Source organism: Callithrix jacchus, chromosome 12 (genome assembly GCF_049354715.1).
Source record: "Callithrix jacchus isolate 240 chromosome 12, calJac240_pri, whole genome shotgun sequence".
In the NCBI taxonomy this organism is placed as follows: domain Eukaryota; kingdom Metazoa; phylum Chordata; class Mammalia; order Primates; family Cebidae; genus Callithrix; species Callithrix jacchus.
In genome coordinates, this window is record NC_133513.1 from 96,466,549 (window position 1) to 96,490,743 (window position 24,195).

The 24,195-nt window shown below is 48.8% G+C and overlaps 1 protein-coding gene across 3 annotated transcripts; it reads right to left on the minus strand.

The window, feature by feature from the left end:
* Window positions 1-1,109: 1,109 nt before the first annotated feature.
* CALHM3 (calcium homeostasis modulator 3) lies at window positions 1,110-24,148 on the minus strand. Of its 3 annotated transcripts, none has more exons than XM_035268986.3 (5): window positions 23,943-24,148; window positions 22,705-22,864; window positions 8,655-8,914; window positions 4,446-4,701; window positions 1,111-1,960 (listed from the first exon to the last, which is right to left on the minus strand). In XM_035268986.3, exons 2-5 carry the CDS (start codon window positions 22,747-22,749, stop codon window positions 1,469-1,471), a joined length of 1,053 nt encoding a protein of 350 aa, XP_035124877.1. In that variant the 5' UTR covers window positions 22,750-22,864; window positions 23,943-24,148; the 3' UTR covers window positions 1,111-1,468. The 3 variants fall into 3 exon arrangements, with proteins under 3 accessions (XP_002756621.1, XP_035124877.1, XP_035124878.1); XM_035268987.3 differs by having other exon boundaries at window positions 23,640-23,993; XM_002756575.3 differs by lacking the exons at window positions 22,705-22,864; window positions 23,943-24,148 and having other exon boundaries at window positions 1,110-1,960; window positions 8,655-8,941.
* Window positions 24,149-24,195: the final 47 nt, after the last annotated feature.

A 24,195-nucleotide genomic window follows, 5' to 3' on the forward strand; every position in this document is an offset into this window, starting at 1 on the left:
AAGCCACCGAGCCCAGCCTGGAGTGGAAGTTTTTCCAGCATATCTAACACCTGCATTTTAGGAGCTTTTGCCCCTGAGCTAGACCCCACAACCCTACTTTGCTCTGAGGAAATCCTCACCAGGGTGCCAACTTCTTGCTAAGGGCAGCAGTAGACACCCCTGGAAATGTCTAGGGGAGGGGTTTGTCTTAGGAAGGAGCATTGTGGAGCTCAGGGCTCAGGCTAGCGGTGGGGCCAGTGGTGCGTGGAAGGTGAGGGAGGAGCCCCCGCCCCCGAAGGGGAGTGGAGCTGCTGAGAGGAGTTGTATCTTGAAGGAGGTGGGCCCAGGTGGGGCTGCTCGGCCTTGGTTGGCTAGAATTGGTGGGGCCTGGGAAGGCGGGAGCTGGGAGGGTTAGTTAGCCCCTTGACATTCAACACAGAAAAATTCCTCAACAGGAAACTATAAAAGAGTCATCTGTAGTAGTCAGCAAGAGGCACTAACTAGTGGTTTCAAGAGGAACTCAACTAGCAGAGCTTGCTAGAACTTACTATGAGAACCTTGGTGGAGCTGCTAGAAACTGCAGAGAATTAAAGACAATTACACAGGCTGGGCCAGTGGCTCATGCCTGTAATCCCAGCACTTTGGGAGGCTGAGGCGGGTGGATCACCTGAGGTCAGGAATTTGAGACCAACCTGGCCAACATGGTGAAACCCCATCTCTATTAAAAATACAAAAATTAGCTGGGTGTGGTGGTGCATGCCTGTAATTCCCAGCTACTCGGGAGACTGAGGCAGAAAAATCACTTGAATCTGGGAGGCAGAGGTTGCCATTGCACTCTAGCCTGGGCAACAGATCGAAACTTCATCACAAAAATACAAAACAAAAAGACAATTACACAAATGAAACTATTTAACTATTTAGGCAACAGACTAAGGTAGTAGCTCAGAGAAAGAACCAGTCCTCCTGGGATGAAATTCCAGTTCTTATTCAGGTGACCCTGGGCACCTTAACCTCAATTTTCTCTTCTAAAAAAATGGGATTAATCATCATACCTATTTTATTAGGTTATCATGAGGATTAAATGAGTTAATATAGGTAGAGAAATTAGAACAATGCCTGGCACCATAGCAAGCACAATATACACATATACTGCTATTATTATCATTATTATTATTTAGAATTGAAATCTAGAGCCCAGACCCTTGGCAGATGTATTTAGATTCTTGCTACTCAAAGTTTGGTCCACTGACCAAAAGCACATCAGCATCGCCCGGGAGCTTGTTTAAACTGCGGAATCTCAGACTCAGTCCTGGCTGCACTGAGTCTGAACCTGTATTTAACAAGGACCTCGGTCAAGCGAGTCCATTTTAAAGTCTGTGAAGCACCTGGAGGCCACACCAGGCAGAGATTGGGCTACTTTAAAAAGGAGGCCAACAAGACTTAGGCTGCCTTGCTGTGGGGTCCCCACGGCCTGGAAAGACCCGGGACCCTACACGTCGGTGTGCTGGGACAACCTGGTGCCCAGTGCCAAGGTAGGGGCGCGGTGGCTAAGGCCACCCCCCCAGAGCCCGAGAGATGCAGCGAGGTCCAGTGGCGGCTTGCTGCAGTACCAGGTGCTCAGGAGGCGGTCCACCTGCTCCCGGCTGGAGATTGCGCGCAGATGGGCCTTCCCGCTGCCACTGTCCAGGTCTTCTGGGGGCTCAGGCACTGGGCAGGGCTCAGGGCTCCTGTCTGCAGGATGGCGGCGCAGCCCCCGCGCCTGCAGCTCATTCTGCATGCTGGCGAAGAAGTGCAGCACGCAGCGGTGCGCGAAGTCCCGCGCATGCTCACAGCAGGTCTCGTCGAAGAGCTTCTGCTCCAGGTCGACGTAGTTGCTCCAGTATCTGCGCTGCAGGAAGACTGTCTGGTCGAAGAAGGGCCTCAGGCAGCGGGCCAGGAAGGCCACGATGATCAGCAGCAGAGTGACACTCCAGCCAATGGCCTGCAGGGTAGGGAGGCCCGAGGTTAGGTGTGGGTGAGGCCTAATCCTTAAAATACCTATTTATGAATGAGTATATGAATGTTGCATATTTGACCATGTCTACATAATAATATTCTGCATTTTCCAATGGATTCAAATACTCCTTAGAGAATTTGACTGCAGCATATCACTCCAAACATCATAGTTCATTAGAGTATTGATTGAAATGGGAGCAAATAATGGGCACAAATAAAATTAATGTGATCATCAGATTACATGTCCTTTTTTGTATCCCTGTAACCTTGTAAATTGAATTAACTCTTAGAGCATCTGCTACTTGAGGAATTGTCCTGCATAGTGTGGCAAAGAGATTCCAAAGTCCCTCCTTTTACATTTCCCATCCATCTTTCCTCAAATCTATCCACTTTCCTATTCAGTCATCGTCCTGCCAACCATCCTCCATCCATCCATCTATCCTCCCTTCCATTCATTCTCTCATCCTTTCATCCATTCACCCGTTCAACCATCTCTCCACCCATCCAATCATCCGTCCTCTTGTCTGACTGTAAATCTGTCATCTTCCCATCCATTCAACTTCCTATCCTTCCACCTGTCCATTATCTATCCTTCTCTTCTCCCACCCATTCATGCTACCATATGCTCCTCCTTCCTTCCCTTGATCTACACATCCACCCCCTCATCCAACCATTCATCATCCATCTTCTCATAATTTTATTTATTTACTTTATTTTTTGAGATGGAGTCTGGCTTTGTTGCCCAGGCTGGAGTGCAAAGATGCGATTCAGCTCACTGTAACCTCCGCCTCCCAGGTTCAAGCAATTTTCCTGCCTCAGCCTCCCGAGTATCTGGGACTACAGGTGCATGCCACCATGCCCAACACATTTTTGTATTTTCAGTAAAGATGAGGTTTTACTATTTTGGCCAGGCTGGTCTTGAACTCCTGACCTCATGTGATTCACCCACCTCGGCCTCCTAAAGTGCTGGAATTATAGGCATGAGCCACCATGCTAGGTCCCTCTCATCTTTTTTATCCAGTCCCTTGTCATCCTTGTGGGTGTTTGTCTATCTTCTCATCTAGGCATCCACTGTGCTATATTTTGTGGGAGGCCCTATGCTAGGAACTGGGGGCTCAGTCTTTGCTCTCACAGAGCTCATACCTTAGTGGAGGAAACAGATACTTAAATAGGTGATGACTGAGTACGTGTCATAGAGAAGGAGTTCAGAGGAGGGACACCCAAGTTGACCTTGAGGGCCAAGACTGACGGATGAATGACAATGACACATAGTATGAACAGAGGACAGTGTTCCAAGCCAGGAGCGAGAACAAACTGGAAGTAGTTCTCTAAAGCTGGAGCCCACACCCGGCAGACTCCTTTTCCTCCTCTCCACCTTCCAAAGCCATAGTCTCTTCAAGGCCTAGTTTGAGACCTGGGCACTTATGTGGACCTGGAGCAGGGAAGTCACGCCGCTAAACCACAGGGACATATTTGAATCCTTAGCATTTACAGAAGTGATTTCCATGATTTATAAAGCTCTCTCATTTGGCATCTCAGAGGACTCACCCCCATCAGTAAATTTAAGGTGAGTAAAACCAAACAACTTGCTAAACTTTACGTGACTGATAACCTACAGCTGAGTCAGGATTCAAACCCTGGTCCCACTGCAAATTCCATGCTCTTTCCACTGAATTAGGGAAAGCCTAGAATGTTGAAGCCTGCAGGGATTATCAAGATGGGGAAGACCAAGCTCCCCTGTATTTTGCATGGGAAACAGGTTCAGAGGGGTAGTCCCGTGGCCAAGGTCACAGTCTGAGCCGGAATCAAGAGCATCCTGCACCCTGGTCCTCCCTCCACCGCACCGTTGGCCAGCCCATGAGCCTGTCAGACTCCCCAAGGGGCAGGGGCTATGTCTTTATTATCTACAGCCCTGGTGGTGCTCCGTGTGTAGTGGGTTCACATAGATATGTTTTGGTGGACACAGCCCAGAGCTGGGGCTCTGGGAGCAGTGGTGGTGAAATCTGGAGTCTGGGCTGGGAGTAGAGCTGGGGTTTGTCCCCCAGGATAATAGAGTTGGTGCCTTTTGGGAAGACTGGCATCTGGAAAGGACCTACATTGTTGGAAGGTGGTTAAGAGGAATAATGAAATTCTATCAGATCCCTGCTCTGCCTCTTATAAGCTATGTAACTTTGGCCTTATGAACGAAATTCTCAGAGCCTGCTTCCTCACCTGGAGAATGGGATGATAATTTTTTTCCCCAAATTAAATGAAATAGTACATATAAAATGCTCATTGCAATGCCTGGCACACAAATGCTCAACAAGTGGAGATTGGTATTATTTCTCATGGGTGGGAAGAAGGTGTGCAGTGCCTCCTGGGGATGGGCTCAGCCCGTCATCCGTCATTCCTCATCACCCGCAACCCCACCCCAGAACCAATGCAGGGGATTGGTGAGGGTGCAAGGGCGAGGGGAGGATCACCCCAGTTACCTGTGACAGGCACCGCAGGTAACGAGACACTGCCTTCCGAGCAGGGCTATCCCTGACCAGCTCGTCCTCCTTGCAGGGAACCTTGGCCAGAAACAGCTGTACCTGACTGGGGGTCATGTTGGCAAAGTCCAGAAACTTCTCAGGGTCCACAGAGCTGCTGAAGGCACACACGAAGCACTTCCCATCAAGGAGGGCCAGCAGGATCCAGACCAGGGGGGCGGCCAGCGCCCTCTGCAGCACAGAGGAGCACATGTACCTGGGAGTGGAGGAAGGAGGGTGTCGCAGGGGGTAGCCCGAAGTCAGCTGCAGCAAGGCCGCTACAGGGGGAATGAAAGGATGGACAGCTGGGAAGTCTCAGGTGGGGTTACATCAGGCTGCAGCTCCCAGCGTAGAGTTCTCAGCAACGGAAGGCAGGGAGGAAGGAGGGCTGGGGGCCCTGGGATCCCCAGGGCTGTTGCACTGAGGAGTTGGTATTCCTTTTGTCTTAGGCCTTGCAGCAGACACTGCTGGTGCCCTGTTCATGCCTGAGGCATCTGTGGCTTTGGTGGCTTGTTCTATTCACCTCCTACCTCAAGCACCTGCATTGTTCTGCCCCCAGGGCTTTGGAGGATTTTTTGCTCCAGAGACGGGTAGGCTGAAAGCATTCAAAAGTTACCTCCCAAATCAATCTTCAACCCCAGACAGACAAGGCCTTGTGGATAAATATCCCAGTTTCTTAAATCCTCAGTGGGACAATTCTGAGGTGTGTTCTATGCATGCTCTGAGGGGACCCCCAAGGGATTGAGCCCCCGTTGCCCACTCATTATCACATTCTTTCCAGAGCCTGCTTTTGGAGGAGAGCCTAAGCTAAGACAGCTCTGCCCGGTAACCCTCCAAAGGCAGCACCTCTAACAGCTCTACCCACAAGGCATCCCAGGAGCCCACCCTCCGAATGGCCTCAGGCATATTTTTTGACCAACTCTGCCCCTGCCTGTAGTGACCTTGATGGGGTGTTGGTCACAGGACAGGAGCCCAGTGGAGCTGTGCCCACTGGACCACAGAGGAAAAGCCAAGGACACACCCAGTGCCTGTGACCCACCCTGCACAGCTGAATTGCAGGGAGATGTGATCCCCAGAACACAGAACAGAGGCTCAGGGTGCACTGGGTGCAGATGCTGTTTCTGCCTTGTATTGTACACAAAACCTCTAATGGTGGCCAGGCACCGTGCTTCGCACCTGTAATCCCAGCATTTTGGGAGGCCAAGGCAGGTGGATCACCTGAGGTCACGAGTTCAAGATCATCTTGGCCAATATGGTGAAACACTTGCTCTACTAAGAATACAAAAATTAGCCAGGCATGGTGGCAGGCACCTGCAATCCCAGCTACTCAGGAGGCTGAGGCAGGAGAATTGCTTGAACCCAGGAGGCGGAGGTTGCAGTGAGCTGAAATCACACCACCACACTCAAGTCTGGTTGACAGAGCAAGACTCTATCTCAAAAAACAAACAAAAACAAAAATCCAATGGTGTGTACCAGGTGTGTGTGCATGACCTACCCACCAGTGTGAGCTATAAATATGTTCTAGGCAGTGGTGGCTTTAGCATTTTCTTTTCTCTTCCTTTTTTTTTTTCCCCAGGGAGTCTTGCTCTGTCACCCAAGCTGGAGTGCAGTGGCACTATCTTGACTCACTGTAACCTCCACTTCCTGGGTTCAATCGATTCTCTTTCCTCAGCCTCCTGAGAAGCTGGGACTACAGGTACCCACCACCATGCCTGGCTAATTTTTTGTACTTCTTAGTAGAGATGGGGTTTCGCCATGTTGGCCAGGATGGTCTTAAACTCCTGACCTTAGGTGATCCACTCACCTCCGCCTCCCAAAGTGCTGGGATTACAGGCATAAGCCACTGTGCCTGGCCTTGACTTTAGCATTTTCTATGGACGGCAACGTGGTTAGAAGATGCACCTGGACACTAGTTGTGAAGTTACATTAGATATATTTGAGAACACCTCTACTGTCCATATCAGAGAATAGGAGATAGGAGGAGATGGTGTGTGAGTAGAAGCCCGCCAAGCCCTCCTGTCACTGTCTGCAGATATAGAGCACTTAGAGATTTTTTTTCTAAAACAGGAAGGGCAGCTGTTCCGTCTTGGCCTGTTCAGTCAGCCTGGGTTTGAATCTGAGCAATGACACTTCCTGGTTGTGGGAGCTTGGTCGAGTTACTTAAATTCTCTGTGACTCAAGTTCCCCATCCTTAAAAATGGGTCCAAGGTGCAGCTTGAGAACTCAGGTAGAATTCAGAGAGGCCATGTACTCAAAGCTCTTAGCACCGAGCTTGGCCCTTCGTGAGTGTCTGATGAATGGCTCAATTCCAACTGACTCTGCTACAGAGCGCCATGCATGTGCTAGGCTCTGGGGACATAGCATGCAGTAGGTAAGGTCCTCACCCTAGGGAGCTTACAAGAGAGGGATGCAGCCTTTTGTTTTGTTTTGAGACAGAGTTTCGCTCTTGTTGCCCAGGCTAAAGTGCAATGGTGTGATCTCGGCTCACTGCAACTTCTGCCTCTAGGATTCAAGCAATTCTCATGCCTCAGCTTCCCGAGTAGCTGGGATTACAGGCATATGCCACTATGCCTGGCTAATTTTTGTAATTTTAGTAGAGATGGGGTTTTGTCATGTTGGCCAGGATGGTCTTGAACTCCTGATCAAGTGATCTACCCGCCTCAGCCTCCCAAGGTACTGGGATTACAGGTGTGAGCCACCGCTCTAGGGCGCAGCCTTTAAGCCAATCATTACCTCTCACTACGTGCAAAAAACCACTATGCCTGTCATGGGATGGCCCTTCAAGCATGCGGTGAATTATAATCCATGGCCAGTGTGTCTGAGGTGATGTTGGGGCTCAGAAAACGATACTCCAAAATCAAGAAACAAAAGTTTTTTTTTTTTTTTTAACCTTCTCCTGTCCCTCTACCTGCTCCCCTTCCCCTTCCCCCTACCCAGTCTCTGGCTCCTTATTCTCCCTCAAGACTAGTCATAGAAATTAGAATCCATCTTCTCCAAGATGGGTCATAGAAACCAGAGCTTCTTTTCTCCAAAAGCTGCCTCCGTAAAACCTAAAAATATGACTCCAACTTCCCCCTGCCTTTCTGTCTAAAAACTGGCCATAAAGAAATGATCTGACCTACCTAGTTTCATTGTAGGTCATAAGACTCCTGTCTGGAGAGGGTCCTGCCCCACGTGTGGGAGAAAGGAACACTGTATAGAGAGGCCAGAAAGGACACAGACGGCCTTGCTGAGTTTCCCCACTCTGTCTACAGCATTAGTTCGTCCCTGTTTTTGTTCAGTTCTATTTCTGTGTGGCTATCCAGACCTTGTTGAACCTAAGCATAAAAATGGACCATTATCCCTGTATCTTTGGGTCTTATTCTGCCTGTGGCACATAAAACTATAATCAAGTAAATTTGTATGCCTTTTCTCTTTTTTCTTTTATGAGATGGACTCTTGCTCTGTTGCCCAAGCTGGAGTGCAGTGATGCGATCTTGGCTCACTGCAACCTCCACCTCCTGGGTTCAAGCTATTCTCCTGCCTCAGCCTCCTGAGTAGCTGGGATTACAGGCACTTGTCACCATGCCTGGCTAATTTTTGTCTTTTTAGTAGAGATAGGGTGTCACCATGTTGGTCAGGCTAGTCTCCAACTTCCGACCTCAGGTGATCCACTTGCCTTGGCCTCCCAAAGTGCTGGGATTACAGGCGTGAGCCACCATGTCCAGCCCCCTTTTCTCTTATTAATCTGCCTTTTGTCAGTTGATTTTCAGCAGAACTTCAGAGGGCAAAGAAGAAGTTTTCCTGCAGCCCCTCAGTGGCCTGTGTAATTGAGAATCCTGTGTCGTGTCTATGTTTACAGCACTGGCCATGGAAAGGCGACAAATGATAGGAACAGAAGTAAGTTTCCAGAATGAAAACTGGCAAGTGGGTCTCTGTGAGCCAATAATTCCTAGTTGGGGGAAGGAGGGGGCACACCTGGCAGTACCTGTAGGGTGAGTGGAGAATCCCCTGATAATGGGGATGGCTGGGGTTTGGGGGTGCATCTGGCCGTGCCTGTGGGGTGGCTGGAGAACCCCGACCATGTTCATATGGAATGATTGGAGTTTGGGGGTATACTTGGCAGTGCCTGTGGGGTGGCTGGGGAGCCCTGGCAAAGCCCATGGGTCACCGAGTGGTATGGGAACGCACCTGATGATGCCTGGGTCCTTCCTCCGGTGCCCCGAGGGCCGGCGCCACTCCTCAACCATCACCACGGACTGCCGGTTGGCGAGGAGGCCGCAGAGAAACAGGGCGAATGGGGGTGTGAGCAGCAGGCCCAGGCCGTAGAGTGCATTGTAGCTCGCCAGGCAGGGACAGTTGAAGTCAAAGGAGGAGTACAGCTTGACGGTGACCGCAGCCAGCAGCAGGCAGATGCCATTCATCACCGACTCTGAGCTCGACTGGAAGTGCTGGAAGAGCATGCGGAATTTATCCATGGCTCCAGCTTGGGTGGGTGGGTGGGTGGGTGGCTGTTGGGCGGGCACAGGGAGACTCTGGCCACCTTCCTGGTGTCTGCTGTGCTGGGAATGAGCCTGGGATCTGCAAGCAGTTCTCTCTCTTCTTCCAAGGGCCTGAGGGGCTGAGGAGGAAGCAGTGCCCAGGCCCCAGCCCAGGCTCCTGGAGTCCAGCCGGGCACTTAAGGCAAGGACAGGCTCTCTCCACAGTCTCCCCTGCCCTGGTGCCACTCCCCTTCTCTCTGAGGGAATGACTCACCCTCTGTGACCAGCAGCACAAAGCACCTCTAGGCAAATGGGCTCCACCCTGTAACTCCATTCCTCCTAGCCCATTTCTCTTTGCTTTAGGGTCTGGATGCTCAGGTCTGACAGCTGCTGGGGCTTCCCTCGGGGGACGGGCAAATTCTGGGTGTGGTGAGGCAAAGATGCTGATAGAGCCAAAGTATATTTTCTGGTCTTGATCAAAAGCATGACTTTGAACTTGTTTCGGAGGCATAATAAAACAACAACAGCAGCAACAACAAAAAAATATGATGACTCCGTCAGCCCAGGGAGATTTCATGTTGGCTTTTGTGCTGCATGGAGCCAGAAGGGGCACCCATCCTGCCTGAAGGCTTCTTGGAAGAGGAGACCCTTGAGAAGAGTCTTCAACTATGTTTCAGGATTTGCCATGAAAGGGGTGGTGGAAGGGGATGGCCTCCCTGGGAGACGTGCTAATCACTGTGCATTAACCACTGGGTGCCATGGGAGAGGCTGCTCAAGTGCCATGCCCCGCCCGCATGGGTTTCCCCACTTCCCCGTGTGAGGGGTATGCATGTGAAACCACTGCCTCTTCTCTTAACTCTCCTGACGTCACCAGGTCTCTTCTTGTGTCTCAGTTCCAGCCTCTCTGAAGGATGACAGCCCAGATATTTGAGGGACCCCAAAAACCTGCAAAATGATTTTTTTTTTTTTGAGACAGACTCTTGCTCTGTCGCCCAGACTGGACTGCAGTGGCACTATCTCGGCTCACTACAACCTCTGCCTCCTGGATTCAAGTGATTCTCCTGCCTCAGCCTCCTGAGTAGCTGGGACTACAGGCACCCCCCACCACGCCCAGCTAATTTTTGTATTTTTAGTAGAGACGGGGTTTCACCATGTTGGCCAGGCTGGTCTCCATCCCTTGCCCCCGTGATCCTCCCTCCTCGATCTCCCGAAGTGCTGGGATTACAGATGTGAGCCACCATGCCTGGCCGCAAAATGAATTTTGTAAAGGTCACTTAGCCTGTAAGTCAGATCCTCCCAAATAAGTCCTGCAAATTTCACGACCACCAATGTGGTCTGTACTTCTGATGAAGACAGAAAGAAACCTGGGTCTTATTATTATTATTTGAGTCTGAGTCTTGCTCTGTCATGCAGGTTAGAGTGCAGTGGCATGATCTTGGTTCACTGCAGCCTCCACCTCCCAGGTTCAAGTGATTCTCCTGCCTCAGTCTCCCGAGAAGCTGGGATTATAGGTGCCCACCACCACATTCAGCTAATTTTTGTATTTTTAGTAAAGACGGGGATTTCGCCATGTTGGTCAGGGTGGCCTCTATCTCCTGACCTCAGGTGATCCACCTGCCTTGGCTTTCCAAAGTGCTGGGATTACAGGCATGAGCCACTGAGCTTGGCCACTTATTATTTTTATTTTACATATTTATATGTTACGCTGGGTCCTCTGAGACAGAGGGAAATGAGGAGGGATGGGAGAAGATGGGGAGAGCCACCAGCAGCCCTGCGAGTCTGACTCTGAGCAGAGGAGAGGGCAGGACAGGGGTGAGAAACCCTTCAATCACCACCACATTTTCAGCTGGGTACAGTCCCAGAGGGGCTGACTGAGGTCACATAGCCTAGTGGGAACAGAGGTAGGGAGGAAGCTGGGATCCTCCGTCTGTGCCTTTCAGCTTTAGTCACCCATTGGGCTGCTGACCAGAAAAGGAGACTGTCCTGGCCCAAGGCCAGGCTTCTTGACCCTGAACCAGCAGGGCGGGTGTGGAGCAGGTGGGAAGCAAACTGGGCTGGGAGAATCCTGAGCACCCCTCAATCCCATTCTAGTCTCAGGGAGGGATAGAGTGCCCTGAGGGGCCCCAGCCACTTTAACCTTGGGAGTCTCCAGAAAAGAGCAGACAATGCTGGCCTGGCGCAGTGGTTCATGCCTGTAATTCCAGCACTTTGGGAGGCCGAGGAGGGCAGATCACGAGGTTAGGAGATCGAGACCATCCCGGCCAACATGGGGAAACCCAGTCTGCACTAAAAATACAAAAATTAGCTGGGCGTGGTGGCGCGCCCCTGTAGTCCCAGCTACTCAGGAGGCTGAGACAGGAGAATTCCTTGAACCTGGGAGTTGGAGGTTGCAGTGAGCCGTGATTGCCCCATTGTACTCTAGCCTGGGCGACACCGTGAGACTTGGTCTCAAAAAAAAAAAGAATAGACAATGCTTCTGGGAGAAAACTGGGTCAAAGGCTCTCCAGGCCAGCCTTTTCACAGCTCTTGCCTCTGAGAGGTAAGACAGTTCCCAGGGCAGCCTGGGTCCCTGGAGCCCTGCAGGGAAACAGGTGCTGAGTGACTGCAGTGGGGCTGACCCTTGCCGGGTATTTACATGAAATACTTCAGCAAAGAAACAGGCCAGAAAGAAGCCCACCACAAAAGGGATATTATCTCTCAAAGAGAGGGGATGGCTTTAAAACAAAATCTCTATTTTCTGAATGCTCTACTTTTACAATAGTAGACATAATAAATCATTATAATCATAATAATGATTTTTAACAGTTTCCAGTAAAAATCATAAAATATTTTTTGTTTTTTGAGATGGAGTTTCACTCTTGTTGCCCAGGCTGGAGTGCAATGGAGGTGATCTTGGCTCACTGCAACCTTCACCTCCTGGGTTCAAGCGATTCTCCTGTCTCAGACTCCCAAAGTGCTGGGATTACAGGCATGAGCCACCACGCTTGGCCAAAATATTTGTATTGGAAAAACATAAAAAAAATAAAGGACAAGGCCAAAAGGAGAATCCCATTTTGTTGCCTGGAGCCTGGCCCTGCTGAACTAGGAGAGGAAGAAATAGAGGGAGTAATAAATGGAGAGAGACTTCTTTTATTCACACGTATGGAAAGATATTAAATTGCAGATCCGGCCGGGTGTGGTGGCTAACACCTATAATCTCAGCACTTTGGGAGGCCAAGGCAGGCAGATTGCTGGAGCTCAGGAGTTCGAGACCAGCCTGACCAAACCATGACAAAACCCCGTATCTACTAAAAATACAAAAAATTGTATTAGCTTCTTGGGAGGCTGAGGCACGAGAATTACTTGAACCCAGGAGGCAGAGACTGTGGTGAGCCCAGATCACTGCTCTCCAGCCTGGGTAACAAAGAAAGACTTCAAAAATTTTCACATTTTTCTTTCTTTCTTTCTTTTTTTTGAGAGAGAGTTTTGCTCTTGTAGCCCAGGCTAGAGTGCAATGGTGCGATCTTGGCTCACGGAAACCTCCACCTCCCGGGTTCAAGCGATTCTCCTGCCTCAGCCTCTCAAGTAGCTGGGATTTCAGGCATGTGCCACCACGCCAGGCTAGTTTTATATTTTTAGTAGAGTCAGGGTTTCTGGATGTTGGTCAGGCTGGTCTCGAACTCCTGACCTCAGGTGATCTGCCTGCCTCGGCCTCCCAAAGTGCTGGGATTACAGGTGTGAGCCACCGCATCTGGCCTACATTTTTCTTTTTAATAATGATTTAAATCTTTTTTTAAAACCAGTTGTAAATATGTGTTAATTTGCAATTGGAAGATCTTTATAGAATAAATCTTTGGTTTCTTTCTTCGTGTTGTTTTATTTTCAAATTGGAATTTTGCAGATATTTTCTTGGGAGTCTTCCAGATTTTTTTTATCTTTGCAAAGGAGTCTCGATATTATTTGAGAAACACTGGCTTCACCATTCTTGGCGTTCCTGTTATCAAGAGGGTTTTTTAGGACTAGATGCCCCCTACTGGAGAAACTCGTATGTGATGTGTAAGAGATGTGTCTATATAACTGTGTACACGTGTGTACACTTGTATGTGTATGTGTGTAGCGCATATGTACATATTTGGTGTGTCTATGCATGTGTGTATTTATCAATATGGGTGTGGCCATCTTCTTGCTTTGTATATGGTGAGCATGCTCTCCCCTGACGGTTCTTTCGCTTCTTTTTCCTCCACAGGGAGGGCATTGAATGTGCATTCTGCTTTTCAGGACTGGGAGACTATGGTTCTGTGTGTCCAGCAGAGTGCAGTGCCCTTTCTGTCTCTCGGTGGCCTGATTCTCTGCTTCCCTGAGGACACAGGCCTTTGAGGGGTCCTGGCAGACCTGGGGAAAGCATTATGGCACTTCTGTGGGCCCCACTCTGGTGACTCTACAGAGCCACGTAGCCCTAAGGGCAGAGAGAGGCTGAAGATGAAATGAGGCCATCTAACAGATGGCGCTGGAACCACTGGAGAGCCATTAGGGAACAATCTTTACTTCATGCCAAAATAAACTCCACAGGGTTCAAAGATTCAACATAAAAATTAAAGCCATACAAATTCTACAGGAAAACATATATGAATTTATTCATTATCGGAGGCTAAGGAGGGTCTTTATGGACAGACGCCAGAATTTAGTAGCCATGGAGGAGAAGATGGACAAAGTAGGAGTCATAAAAATTAGAAACTTCTATGGGCAAAAATACCAATAAGCAAAATAAAAATAACAAACAGAAAGAAGGGTATTTGTCACACATAGGCCACACAAGGCCTCTTTCCCTTAATTTGCAGAAGGCTCATATAAATCAACAAAAAAGATGAACAATCCTGTAGAAAAATGGGTAAAGGATTTGAGCAGACTGTTAGAGAGAGAGAGAGAGAGAGAGAGAAAGAGAGAGAGAGAGAAGTGACCAAACATCCTGCAAAAATTCTTTTTTGCTCTTGTTGCCCAGGCTGGAGTGCACGGAGTGCAGTGGCACAATCTCGGCTCACTGCAACCTCCACCTTCCAGGTTCAAGCAATTCTCCTGCCTCAGCCTCCTGAATAACTGGGATTACAGGCATGTGTCACCATGCCCAGCTAATTTTGTATTTTTCGTAGCCATGGGTTTCTCCCTGTCGTTAAGGCTGGTTTCAAACTCCTGACCTCAGGTGATCTGCCCGCTTCAGCCTTCCAAAGTGCTGGGATTATAGGCCTGAGCTACCAAGCCCGGCCACATCCTGCAAAAATTCATAATTAAATATGAAATGAAACTACCAGTTGCCTTTAAAAATTGCCAAGTCGTTAGCAACTGAAAGATTGCTGAATGTTGGTGAGGCTTAAGGAAATCGCTACTTTCGCACATCTATTGTTAGAGTAAGAATTGGTAGTTTTTTTTGTAGAACAGTTTGGCAATATATTTAAAGCACAAATTTAAATACACATGCCCTTTGACTTAGTAATTACAAAGTCTGAATTCATCCCATGGGTAGATTTGCAGAAGTATCCAAGATAAACAAACAAGAATGTTCGTTATAGCTCTTTTAAAGACAAGCAAACTGGAAAGAACCTAAATTTCATCAACAGGGGACTGTTTAAATAAAGTATGACACAGCCATAAAATGGGATTCATGCAGCCATTAAAAGAATGAAGCAGGCCGGGCATGGTCTCCTCTGCTCCTAGAAACCCCACCTAGGATGCAAGGTGAAAAGTGGCCTCAGAGAAGTGCACATGCTCTGAGGGGAACATCTCAGTGATTGAAGAAGGGGCTGGTTTTCTCAACAGCATATTTTCTTTACCATGAAGTAGCTAATGGAAACTATAAGGATATATGTTTCATCAGCAAAACTCTTTTCATTTTGAAAGAGGAAAAGTCTTGGTGCAGTGGCTTACATCTCTAATCCTAGCACTTTGGGAGGCCGAGGTGGGCGGATCATGAGGTCCGGAGATTTAGAACATCCTGGCTAACACGGTGAAACCCCATCTCTACTAAAAATTCAAAAAATGGCCAGGCGCGGTGGCTCACGCCTATAATCCCAGCACTTTGGGAGGCCGAGGTGGGTGGATCACGAGGTCAAGAGATTGAGACCATCCTGGTCAACAAGGTGAAACCCCATCTCTACTAAAAATACAAAAATTAGCTGGGCATGGTGGTGCGTGCCCGTAGTCCCAGCTACTCGGGAGGCTGAGGCAGGAGAATTGCTTGAACCCAGAAGGCAGAGGTTGCAGTGAGCCGAGATCGTGCCATTGCACTCCAGTCTGGGTAACAACAGCGAAACTCTGTCTCAAAAAAAAAAAAAAATTCAAAACATTAGCCAAGCATGGTGGCATGTGCCTATAGTCCCAGCTACTCAGGAGGCCGGGGCAGGAGAATTGCTTGAACCCGGGAGGCAGAGGTTTCAGAGAGCTGAGATTGTACCACTGGGTGACAGAGTGAGACTTCATTTCACAAAAAAAAAAAAAGGAAGAAAAGAGCAATCTGTAAATATTTATTTATTTTTTAAATTTATGTTTGTTTTGAGACAGCGTCTCACTTGCCTAAGCTGGAGTGCCGTGGCACCATCACTGCTTGATGCAGCCTCAACCTCCTCAGGCTCAGGTGTTTCTCCCACCTCAGCCTCCCAAATAGCTGGGACTACAGATGTGCACCACCATGCCTGGCTCATTTTTATATTTCTTTGGTAAAGATGAGGTCTCACTATGTTGTGCAGGCTGGTACTGAACTCCTGGGCTCGAGTGATTTGCCCACTTCAGCCTCCCAAAGTTCTGAGATTACAGGTGTGAGCCACTGCAACTGGCCTCGGCCTTGTACACATTTTTAAGGTGTTTTGATTGGCTTTTTTTAAAATTTGAAAAGTGTGTTTGTTTATTTAAATATTTACAGTGTAGAGATCACTCTTCCAGGCGCAGAGCATACTGGGATCTATGTTTCCCACCCATGGAGACCTAAGCCAAGGGAAATGTATACCTGAAGGGCACGAAGGCCTGCCTGAGGAATAACTGGTTCATGAGGAAAATTAAAATCTGTGAATCAGAACGTCCAGATTTATTAATGACATTCCATTGGCTAGCTGAATACCTTTGAATATTTAGAAGATGCCTTCTCCTTTTCCTTATCCTTGAATTTCTTGGTTCTGGTGTTATCTAGGTCTTTTCCAGCTATATAGTTATGATATTCCTGAAAACACATTTTTAGTAATTCCATGAAAATTAGCAGTTTTTCTGTGTAGCAAAATAGCAATTCTACGTGTTACTGAATTCCTTTCTTTGGCAAATGATTAGACTCTAATTAATAAAGACTTTCAATTCTTTTCATGTAGCCAAAGACCAAAAACATTGATCCTGTAAAGAAGGTTCAAAACAAATTACACTCTGCAAATAAAGGAAGGAAAACAAATTCAAGGTAGAGTATAGTTTTCAAAGTATTTCTTTGTTTACAATACCATCATTTTTTTTAAATTGCATTTCAGGTTTTGGGGTACATGCGAAGAACATGCAAGTTAGTTGCATAGGTACACACTTGGCAGTGTGATTTGCTGCCTTCCTCCCCTTCACCTATATCTGGCATTTCTCCCCATGCTATCTCTCCCCAACTCCCCCCTCCTGCTGTCCCTCCCCTATTTCCCCCAACAGACCCTATTGTGTGATACTCCCGTCCCTGTGTCCATGTGTTCTCATTGTTCAACACCCACCTATGAGTGAGAACATGCGGTATTTCATTTTCTCTTCTTGTGTTAGTTTGCTGAGAATGATGGTCTCCAGGTTCATCCATGTCCCTATAAAGGACATGAACTCATTGTTTTTGATGGCTGCATAATATTCCATGGTGTATATGTGCCACATTTTCCCTGTCCAGTCTATCATCGTTGGGCATTTGGGTTAGTTCCAGGTCTTTGCTATTGTAAACCGTGCTGCAGTGAACATTCGTGTGCATGTGTCCTTATAGTAGAATGATTTATAACCTTTGGATGTAATCCCAGTAATGGGATTGCTGGGTCAAATGGAATTTCTATTTCTAGGTCCTTGAGGAATTGCCATACTGTCTTCCACAATGGTTGAACTAATTTACACTCCCACCAACAGTGTAAAAGTGTTCCTATTTCTCCACATCCTCTCCAGCATCTGTTGTCTCCAGATTTTTTAATGATCACCATTCTAACTGGCGTGAGATGGTATCTCGATGTGGTTTTGATTTGCATCTCTCTAATGACCAGTGATGATGAGCATTTTTTCATATGTTTGTTGGCCTCATGTATGTCTTCTTTTGTAAAGTGTCTGTTCATATCCTTTGCCCACTTTTGAATGGGCTTTTTTTTCTTGTAAATCTGTTTTAGTTCTTTGTAGATTCTGGATATCAGCCCTTTGTCAGATGGATAAACTGCAAAAATTTTTTCCCGTTCTGTTGGGAACGGAACTTCACTCTAGTGACTGTTTCTTTTGTCGTGCAGAAGCTGTGGAGTTTGATTAGGTCCCATTTGTCTATTTTGGCTTTTGTTGCTGATGCTTTTGGTGTTTTGGTCATGAGGTCTCTCCAACAACGTTTGTCAGAGACAAAGGGGATTCTAAAGGGGTTCTAGTGTCACCTAGTGGTAGCTGGAGGGAAGAACTGGGGGAGAGGAAGGGAGAGGCGGGACACACAATAGGACTGCTCTTTTGGCTGAGGGAAAACCTTCCACCAGCTATGCTCCCTGGAAAGAGAGCCACCCTCTCCTGGGGGCACCCTTGGGTGTGCCTCTGGGACTGCTCGGGGGAAGGGTGCCTGGAAGGGAGATGTCACACTGCCAACAGCAATTGGAGAAGCGTCTGCTGCCTGTCCTGGGTCTCACGCTGAAGGCATTTAGTGTGATTTAACACTGCAGGCTTCTTGGAGAGGTGCCTCCTGACTCCTATTTGTCTTTCAACTTTGGCCATGAAGGAGTGTTACATTTTTATGTGGTCTTATTTATCATACTTTTCCTTTATGATTCTCTGGTCTTTGTAACATTCTTGGAAGGGCCTTCCTGCCAAGTAAAGGCCATTTAAAACATCTATGAGAGAAAAGAGGATGCTGGGCGTACCGCAGCCATTTCCAGCAGCTTTCTTTGATTTTATTTTCTTTTACTCTGTTTTGTGTTAATCAGTAGCTGTGTGCTCCCTGGTTAACTTCAGAAAGCTGAGCGGAAGCCACCAGGCATCTTCGGTGTCCTCAAGCAGGAGGGGGCTGGTTCAGGGACTCGGTGAGGAGGCCTCCCCTGCCACAGGGGTCTCCCTTAGGCTGGGGACGTGAAGGGATTCCAGCTTGGTGTGGCCACAGTATCATGGGAATCTGGACTCCTAGACTCATAGTGTCCTAGAGCTTTGCCTCCATGCCTCAACCATCGGCTCCCAGGCAAGTGACTTAGCTTCCCCAAGTTTCGGGATTTTTATTTGTAAAATAGGAATAATACTAGTAATAATAACAAGAACAAAAACAATACCTACCTCACAGGGTTGTTTTCAGACTTAAATGAACTAATGCATCGAAGTGCTTAGACCAGGGCCTGGGACATATGAGCAAATGCTTCATAAATGTCACCTGTCACAGTTATCTGAGCAAGTGGCCCTGGGATAGAGCCATTGATGCAGGACTTTGAAGTCAGTACACAATTTTTTTTTTTTTTTTAATAAAGATGGGTTTTCACCATGATGGCCAGGCTGGTCTTGAACTCCTGACCTCAGGTGATCCACCCACCTCAGCCTCCCAAAGTGCTAGGATTACAGGCGTGAGCCACCATGCCCGGCCGTCAGTACACAACTTTCTCAGATGGAGACACACTGTCCAGTTTCTAACATTAGGCATTTTCTCTTTTTTTTTTTAGATGGAGTCTCACTGTGTTGCCCAGGCTGGAGTGCAGTGGTGTGATCTCACCCCACTGCAACCTCCACCTCCCAGGTTCAAGTGATTCTCTTGCCTCACCCTCCCAAGTAGCTGGTACTACAGGCATGAGCTACCACACCCAGCTAATTTTTCCTATTTAGTAGAGACAGGGTTTTGCCATGTTGGCTATAGGCTGGTCTCAAACTCCTGACCTTAGGTGATCCGCCTGCCTCAGCCTCCCAAAGCGCTGAGATTACAAGCGTGAGTCACCGTACCCTACCAACATTGGGCATTTTCCTTTCTGCTTCGTGGAGGAACCACCTCCTGTCCTTCCAGATGCAACCTTCAGAATGCTTGGCCTCAGGTCTGGACTTTTTCTGTGGGTACTATAGGTACTTAAGCCTATAAACTCTTAAAGCATCTGCTTGGGATCAGAAAAAAACATTACTGTCCTCAAGTTATGAAAGGAGAACTTCAAAACCAAGATTAATAAATGTTCACTTAAATGCCTTTGTTGTATCAATGTCATTCATTACTAAATGTAGTACTCATAAACATTTCATTATCTTTGAAGACAAAGTTTTTTTCTCACTTGGCAAGACATCCAACGCACACACGACTGTTTAGAAATAAAACCAGTTGTATATTCAGTGACTCCCTTGTCGTCCAGTGATTCCAAAAGCCAAATTTGTAAAAATCCTTTCAAAATGTTTACTGCAAGAAAATTATGTTTAATGTGGAATGTGGTATATTTTAGCACATTTGGCCTGATGGGGTTGGGCTCCAAAATAAGAGTTTGGGGGGTCTATGAAGACTTCACAATTGATCCTGGATTCAGGGGCCACCTCCCAGAGGGCAAGTTTGTCTGTGGAGCAGAGGAAGGGGCTGGGATCCCCCTCTTGCTACCTCCCTGCACAGTCACCTCTTCCAATAAGGTTAGCCCTGCTTGTGTGGCAGCCAGTACTGGCCTGGTCCCCATGGGGTGTCCAGCTTTCCCTGAGAAAGCTGGTAGGCCTTGTTGAAACACCATCCTCACAACTAGAACACATGACCATGTGGAGCAGTTCCCTAGGTGGTGTGATCAGTAAATGACCTGATCAGACTCTGCTCAATCTAAATCTCTCGGGGTGAGGTCTGGGAATTTGCATTTTAGTAACTTTCTCCCCGTCTCCCCAAGGCCTTATAGATGATTCTGATGCACATCTAAGTTTGAGAATTATTAGTCTAGAGCATGTGTGTACTCCAGGAGGAGGGCAAGATGATCCATTTTTCAATCTCATTAGTCTATTTAGTGTATGTTTCATAATATGCACAGTGTCAATGCAGTAGGGTATATATAGAAATTGTAAATAAAGAAATACACATCTATTAGTGTACATGCTTTAAAAATTTATTACTGTTAAGGGTGCATGATCAAAAAGGTTTAAAGCTCAGAGCAACCTGCCCAGCCCAGCTATGTGATCAGACCTACTGAATATGTGGCTCTGAACCTGGGCCTGGGAGGTGGGGAACTGGGACTGGCATGCACAAAAAGCAGAGGACAGGCTGCCCCATGGTGCCAGCAAGGAAACTGCACCTCACTCGGTGCCAGGCACACAGGTAGTGCTCAATAAATGGTCACTGGGCAATGAGTGAAGCTGAATCCCAAAAATACCTGGGAATAAGATGGCACAGGGCTCATTCCATGCTAGCATGGGCAGCACAGACTTCCATCCTTCAGAGGGAGGGCCTGACAGCTTAATCCATTCATTTTTTTATTCATTGATTCGTTTGGTAACTAGTTATTGAGCATACACTAAGCATCAGGCACAGGCACTCAGGGATCTACCCCTCCAACTTGTCCCTCAACTCCTTGAAGTTCAGGCAGGACACCACCCCCTCTCCCCATAGCTTTTCTGATAGCATAATTAACTATAGGCTGGTGGCTGGGTGGACATGGTGGCACACGCCTATAATCCCAGTGCTTTGGGAGGCCTAGCTGGGATCTGAAGCCAGGAGTTCAAGACCAGCCTGAGCAACAAACTGAAACCTCATCTCGTAAAAAACATAAAAGGGCCGGGCATGATGGCTCATGCCTGCAATCCCAGTACTTTGGGAGGCTGAGGAGGGTGGATCACTTGAAGTCAGGAGTTCAAGACCAGCCTGGCCAGCAGTTAAAAATACAAAAATTGGCCAGACGTGGTGGTGGTGTGTGCCTGTAGTCCCAACTACTCAGAAAGCTGAGGCTGAGGCTGGAAAACTGCTTGACCCCAGGAGGCTGAGGCTGTAAGACTGCAGTGAGCCGAGATCGTGCCACTGCACTCCCACTGGGCAAGACTCTGTCTTAAAAAAAAAAAAAAAAAGAAACCAGCCAGAAGAGAGCAACAGGGAAGGAAAGGAAGGTGGGAGCTGAGCTGCTGTTGAAGGAAGCTTCTCCAGGTCCCTGCCCGGGGCCTCCCTGTCCTGCATGCCTGTGTGGCGCTCACAACACCCATGCATGCACATACAGGGATTCAGGTGTTCACAGAAGTGAACATGTATGCACTGACACCCACCCTGTCAGGCACTGCCTGCAGAATCCACGCTGTTGGGGGTGGGTAAGTGTTGCCACGGTGACTAGTGCTGGAACACCACCTTGTGGGTATTAATAGCTTCCCCCAGCCCAGTCTCCCTGGCAGGTCCTTCTCCCTCTTCCCTTCTAGGATGGGGCTGGGAAGCGTCCTCTGGATCAGAGCCACCACCCAGTCTGTCCCCCACTCCATGTTTCCCAGCAGCTGCCTTGGGGAAGGATGGCAGGAAGGCCTCCAGGTTCTGCCCAAGGTCTAGGGGTATGGAGAGTGCTGGCCTTTTGACCCTCTGAGTTGGATCTACCCAAGTCCCTGTCAGGGAAGAGTTTCTGGGGCACAGGACTCCTCAGAAGGGTGGCGCTCAGCTTCTCTGGGTCCTATGCAGCCACATCAACTTCCTCTAGGTCCCTTCCTGGCCAGAGACCTAGTTGACACTACCAGTGGTGACCCCTGTTCCAGTACAGAGCTCCCTGAAGGACTAGGGTGGAAGCTGGGGTCGGGGGTGGGCCTTGGAGGTAAAATGTAAGAGGCCTTCATTCCCAGCCTCATGCAAGTGCAAGGTTGGTATCTGCATGACCTTGGGAGTGAGCACCTCCTTCAATTTTGCACCAGGGATGCCTTGGCTGCCTCATCCTATCTCAGCGCTGTTGACCCTCTCATCAGCTCCTCAACCCTCAGTTCCCTGCCTTTGTCCCTGATGCCTCTCACCTTCCTTTAGGACTCCCTGGAATCAGGCTGCCCTGAGTTGCAGAACCGGGGCTGCCTCTAGTCTCAGGTGAGCGCCCACCTCCAGCCCTCACTTCCCTCCTTCCCTTTGACCTTCTTTTTCTTTCCCCTGCTTTGCCCATAGCCCCAGGTCTAGGCCATGTGGGGCCTGTGACATCCCCTTGCAGGGCAAGGTGGTTCACGCCTGTAATGCCAGCACTTTGGGAGGCCGAGGCAGGTGGATCACCTGAGGTCAGGAGTTTGAAACATCCCAGCTGTGCTCTACCTTTGGGGCCTCATCCCCTCTCCCATTCCTTTGCCCACGCTGGGCTTCCCTGGAGCCACTGTCTGTAAATCCTAGCAAGGTCCTTGTACTTCACACATACTCCAGGGGAATGAGTCGCAACTATGAAGAGCCCTCATATTTGTTCTAACTTGTGAAAGGCCTGATCCTAGTGGCCACTGACAGTGACTTCATTCCAGCAGATTTCTGGGATAATATAAGTGTGTGTGCTTGTATAGGAGTGCGTGTGCGAGATAGTGTAGCAGTGTGTGTATGTGCACATATGTGTTGCCATTCAGAGCCCACGGATTTCTGATGCATGAGTCATTAGCTGGGAGTGAGCTTTAAGAAGATACTGCCCATAAATAAAACAACCATCCCTGACCTGCTGTGACCATCTGCAGCTGCTTGCACACGTGATCCTAGGCATCCGGGAGGCTGAGGCTGGGGTCGGGTCTGTCTTTCCCTCCAGATCCCAGAGAGAGGGCGGCTGTCACAGATATTTCTAGCTTGCTTGGAGTCCCAGACATTTAAGGGTGTGATGCCTGAAATAGGGATGGAGAGAGGAGAGCAGGAGAGGGACATAAAGGGCAGTTCAGGAGGCTCTGCTCCCAAGGATCTTAGTGGAGTCTCCCGGCGCGCAGCGGGAAGCACGCATTCCACAATTATTTTCTGAGAATCTCTGATGTGCCAGGCACCACCCCAGGGGGTAGGGACACCCGGTGAACATGACTGACCTGTGCTCTCCCCTCACAGAGCTTATGCTCTAGCAGGGGAGGCAGGAGATAAACAAGGAGGAAAGGCTACTTGTAAACGAATTCCATATACAAGCTATGAAGAAAATAAAATGCAATATCATGGAAAGTGACTGAGAGTGGAGGGGGTTCTTTAGTTGGGACAGTCAGGGAAGGTCAGGACATGAATTCTCCCTAGATAACAAGGACCAGCCAAATGGAGACTCAGGGAAGAGCCTTCTATTATAGAAAAGATAAATGAGATGCCCCCTGCCCACCCATGTCTTCACTGGACTCCGGACCAGAGTTGCTGAAGCCAGATCAGGGAGCTAGAGATGACTTAGGGGAGCAGGAAGGCTGATTCCCTGGGGGAAAGCTTGGAACATCTTCCATCCCTGATAGACCAGGAGAGATGCCCCAGGTGCAGGCAGAAGAATGATTTCCCTTTCGCTTCCTGTAGGATTTTTGGTGCAGTGCTAAGCCACAGGAATGCGCTGGCCACATGAGCAGGGCACTTGCAGAAGCCCCCCTTCCTCCAGGAAGCCTCCTTTGACTGCCGTAGGCCGCAGAGGCTCCTTTCCCCCACCTTGTTACAGCTGATAGAACCACTCAGTTCAGAGCTGGTGGTCTTCTGAAGATCTGTCCCGGAGATCTGTTCCCTCAGCTTGGCCAGAGCCCCAGGCTTGCGGGTCTGGTTCGTGCGAATTCAAAGGCCCCCAGTGGCATCCGTGCAGCAGGGAGACTGCCCGGGGTTCCTACTCTGAACCCTTGCCCTAGCTCCCCTACTCAGGCTGAGAGCCGGGGTCCTAATCTTAATTCCTTTATTCAAGCATCCGCTCCCTCACTGACGTGTTTCCCTGAGCTCTCCACTGTGCGCCAGGCCGGGTACCTGGGGCTAGGGAAACCGAACGTTAGCGTTGGCTCGCTCGCCCCCGCATCCGGGGAGCGCGGTGTTCTCGCTGCCCTGCTCCCCTTGTTTTCGAGTGCAAGTTCCACGGTTCCGTGCTGGGAATAAGGCCAGCCTAGGGGGCCGCCATCCTCGCCTGAGGTCTAACTTGCAGCTACGGGAACGCGGCGCGTCCCGGGGCCACATCTGGCCGAGCAGGCGCGCGCGTGTCACTAAGACGCTCATTCAGCGGCGC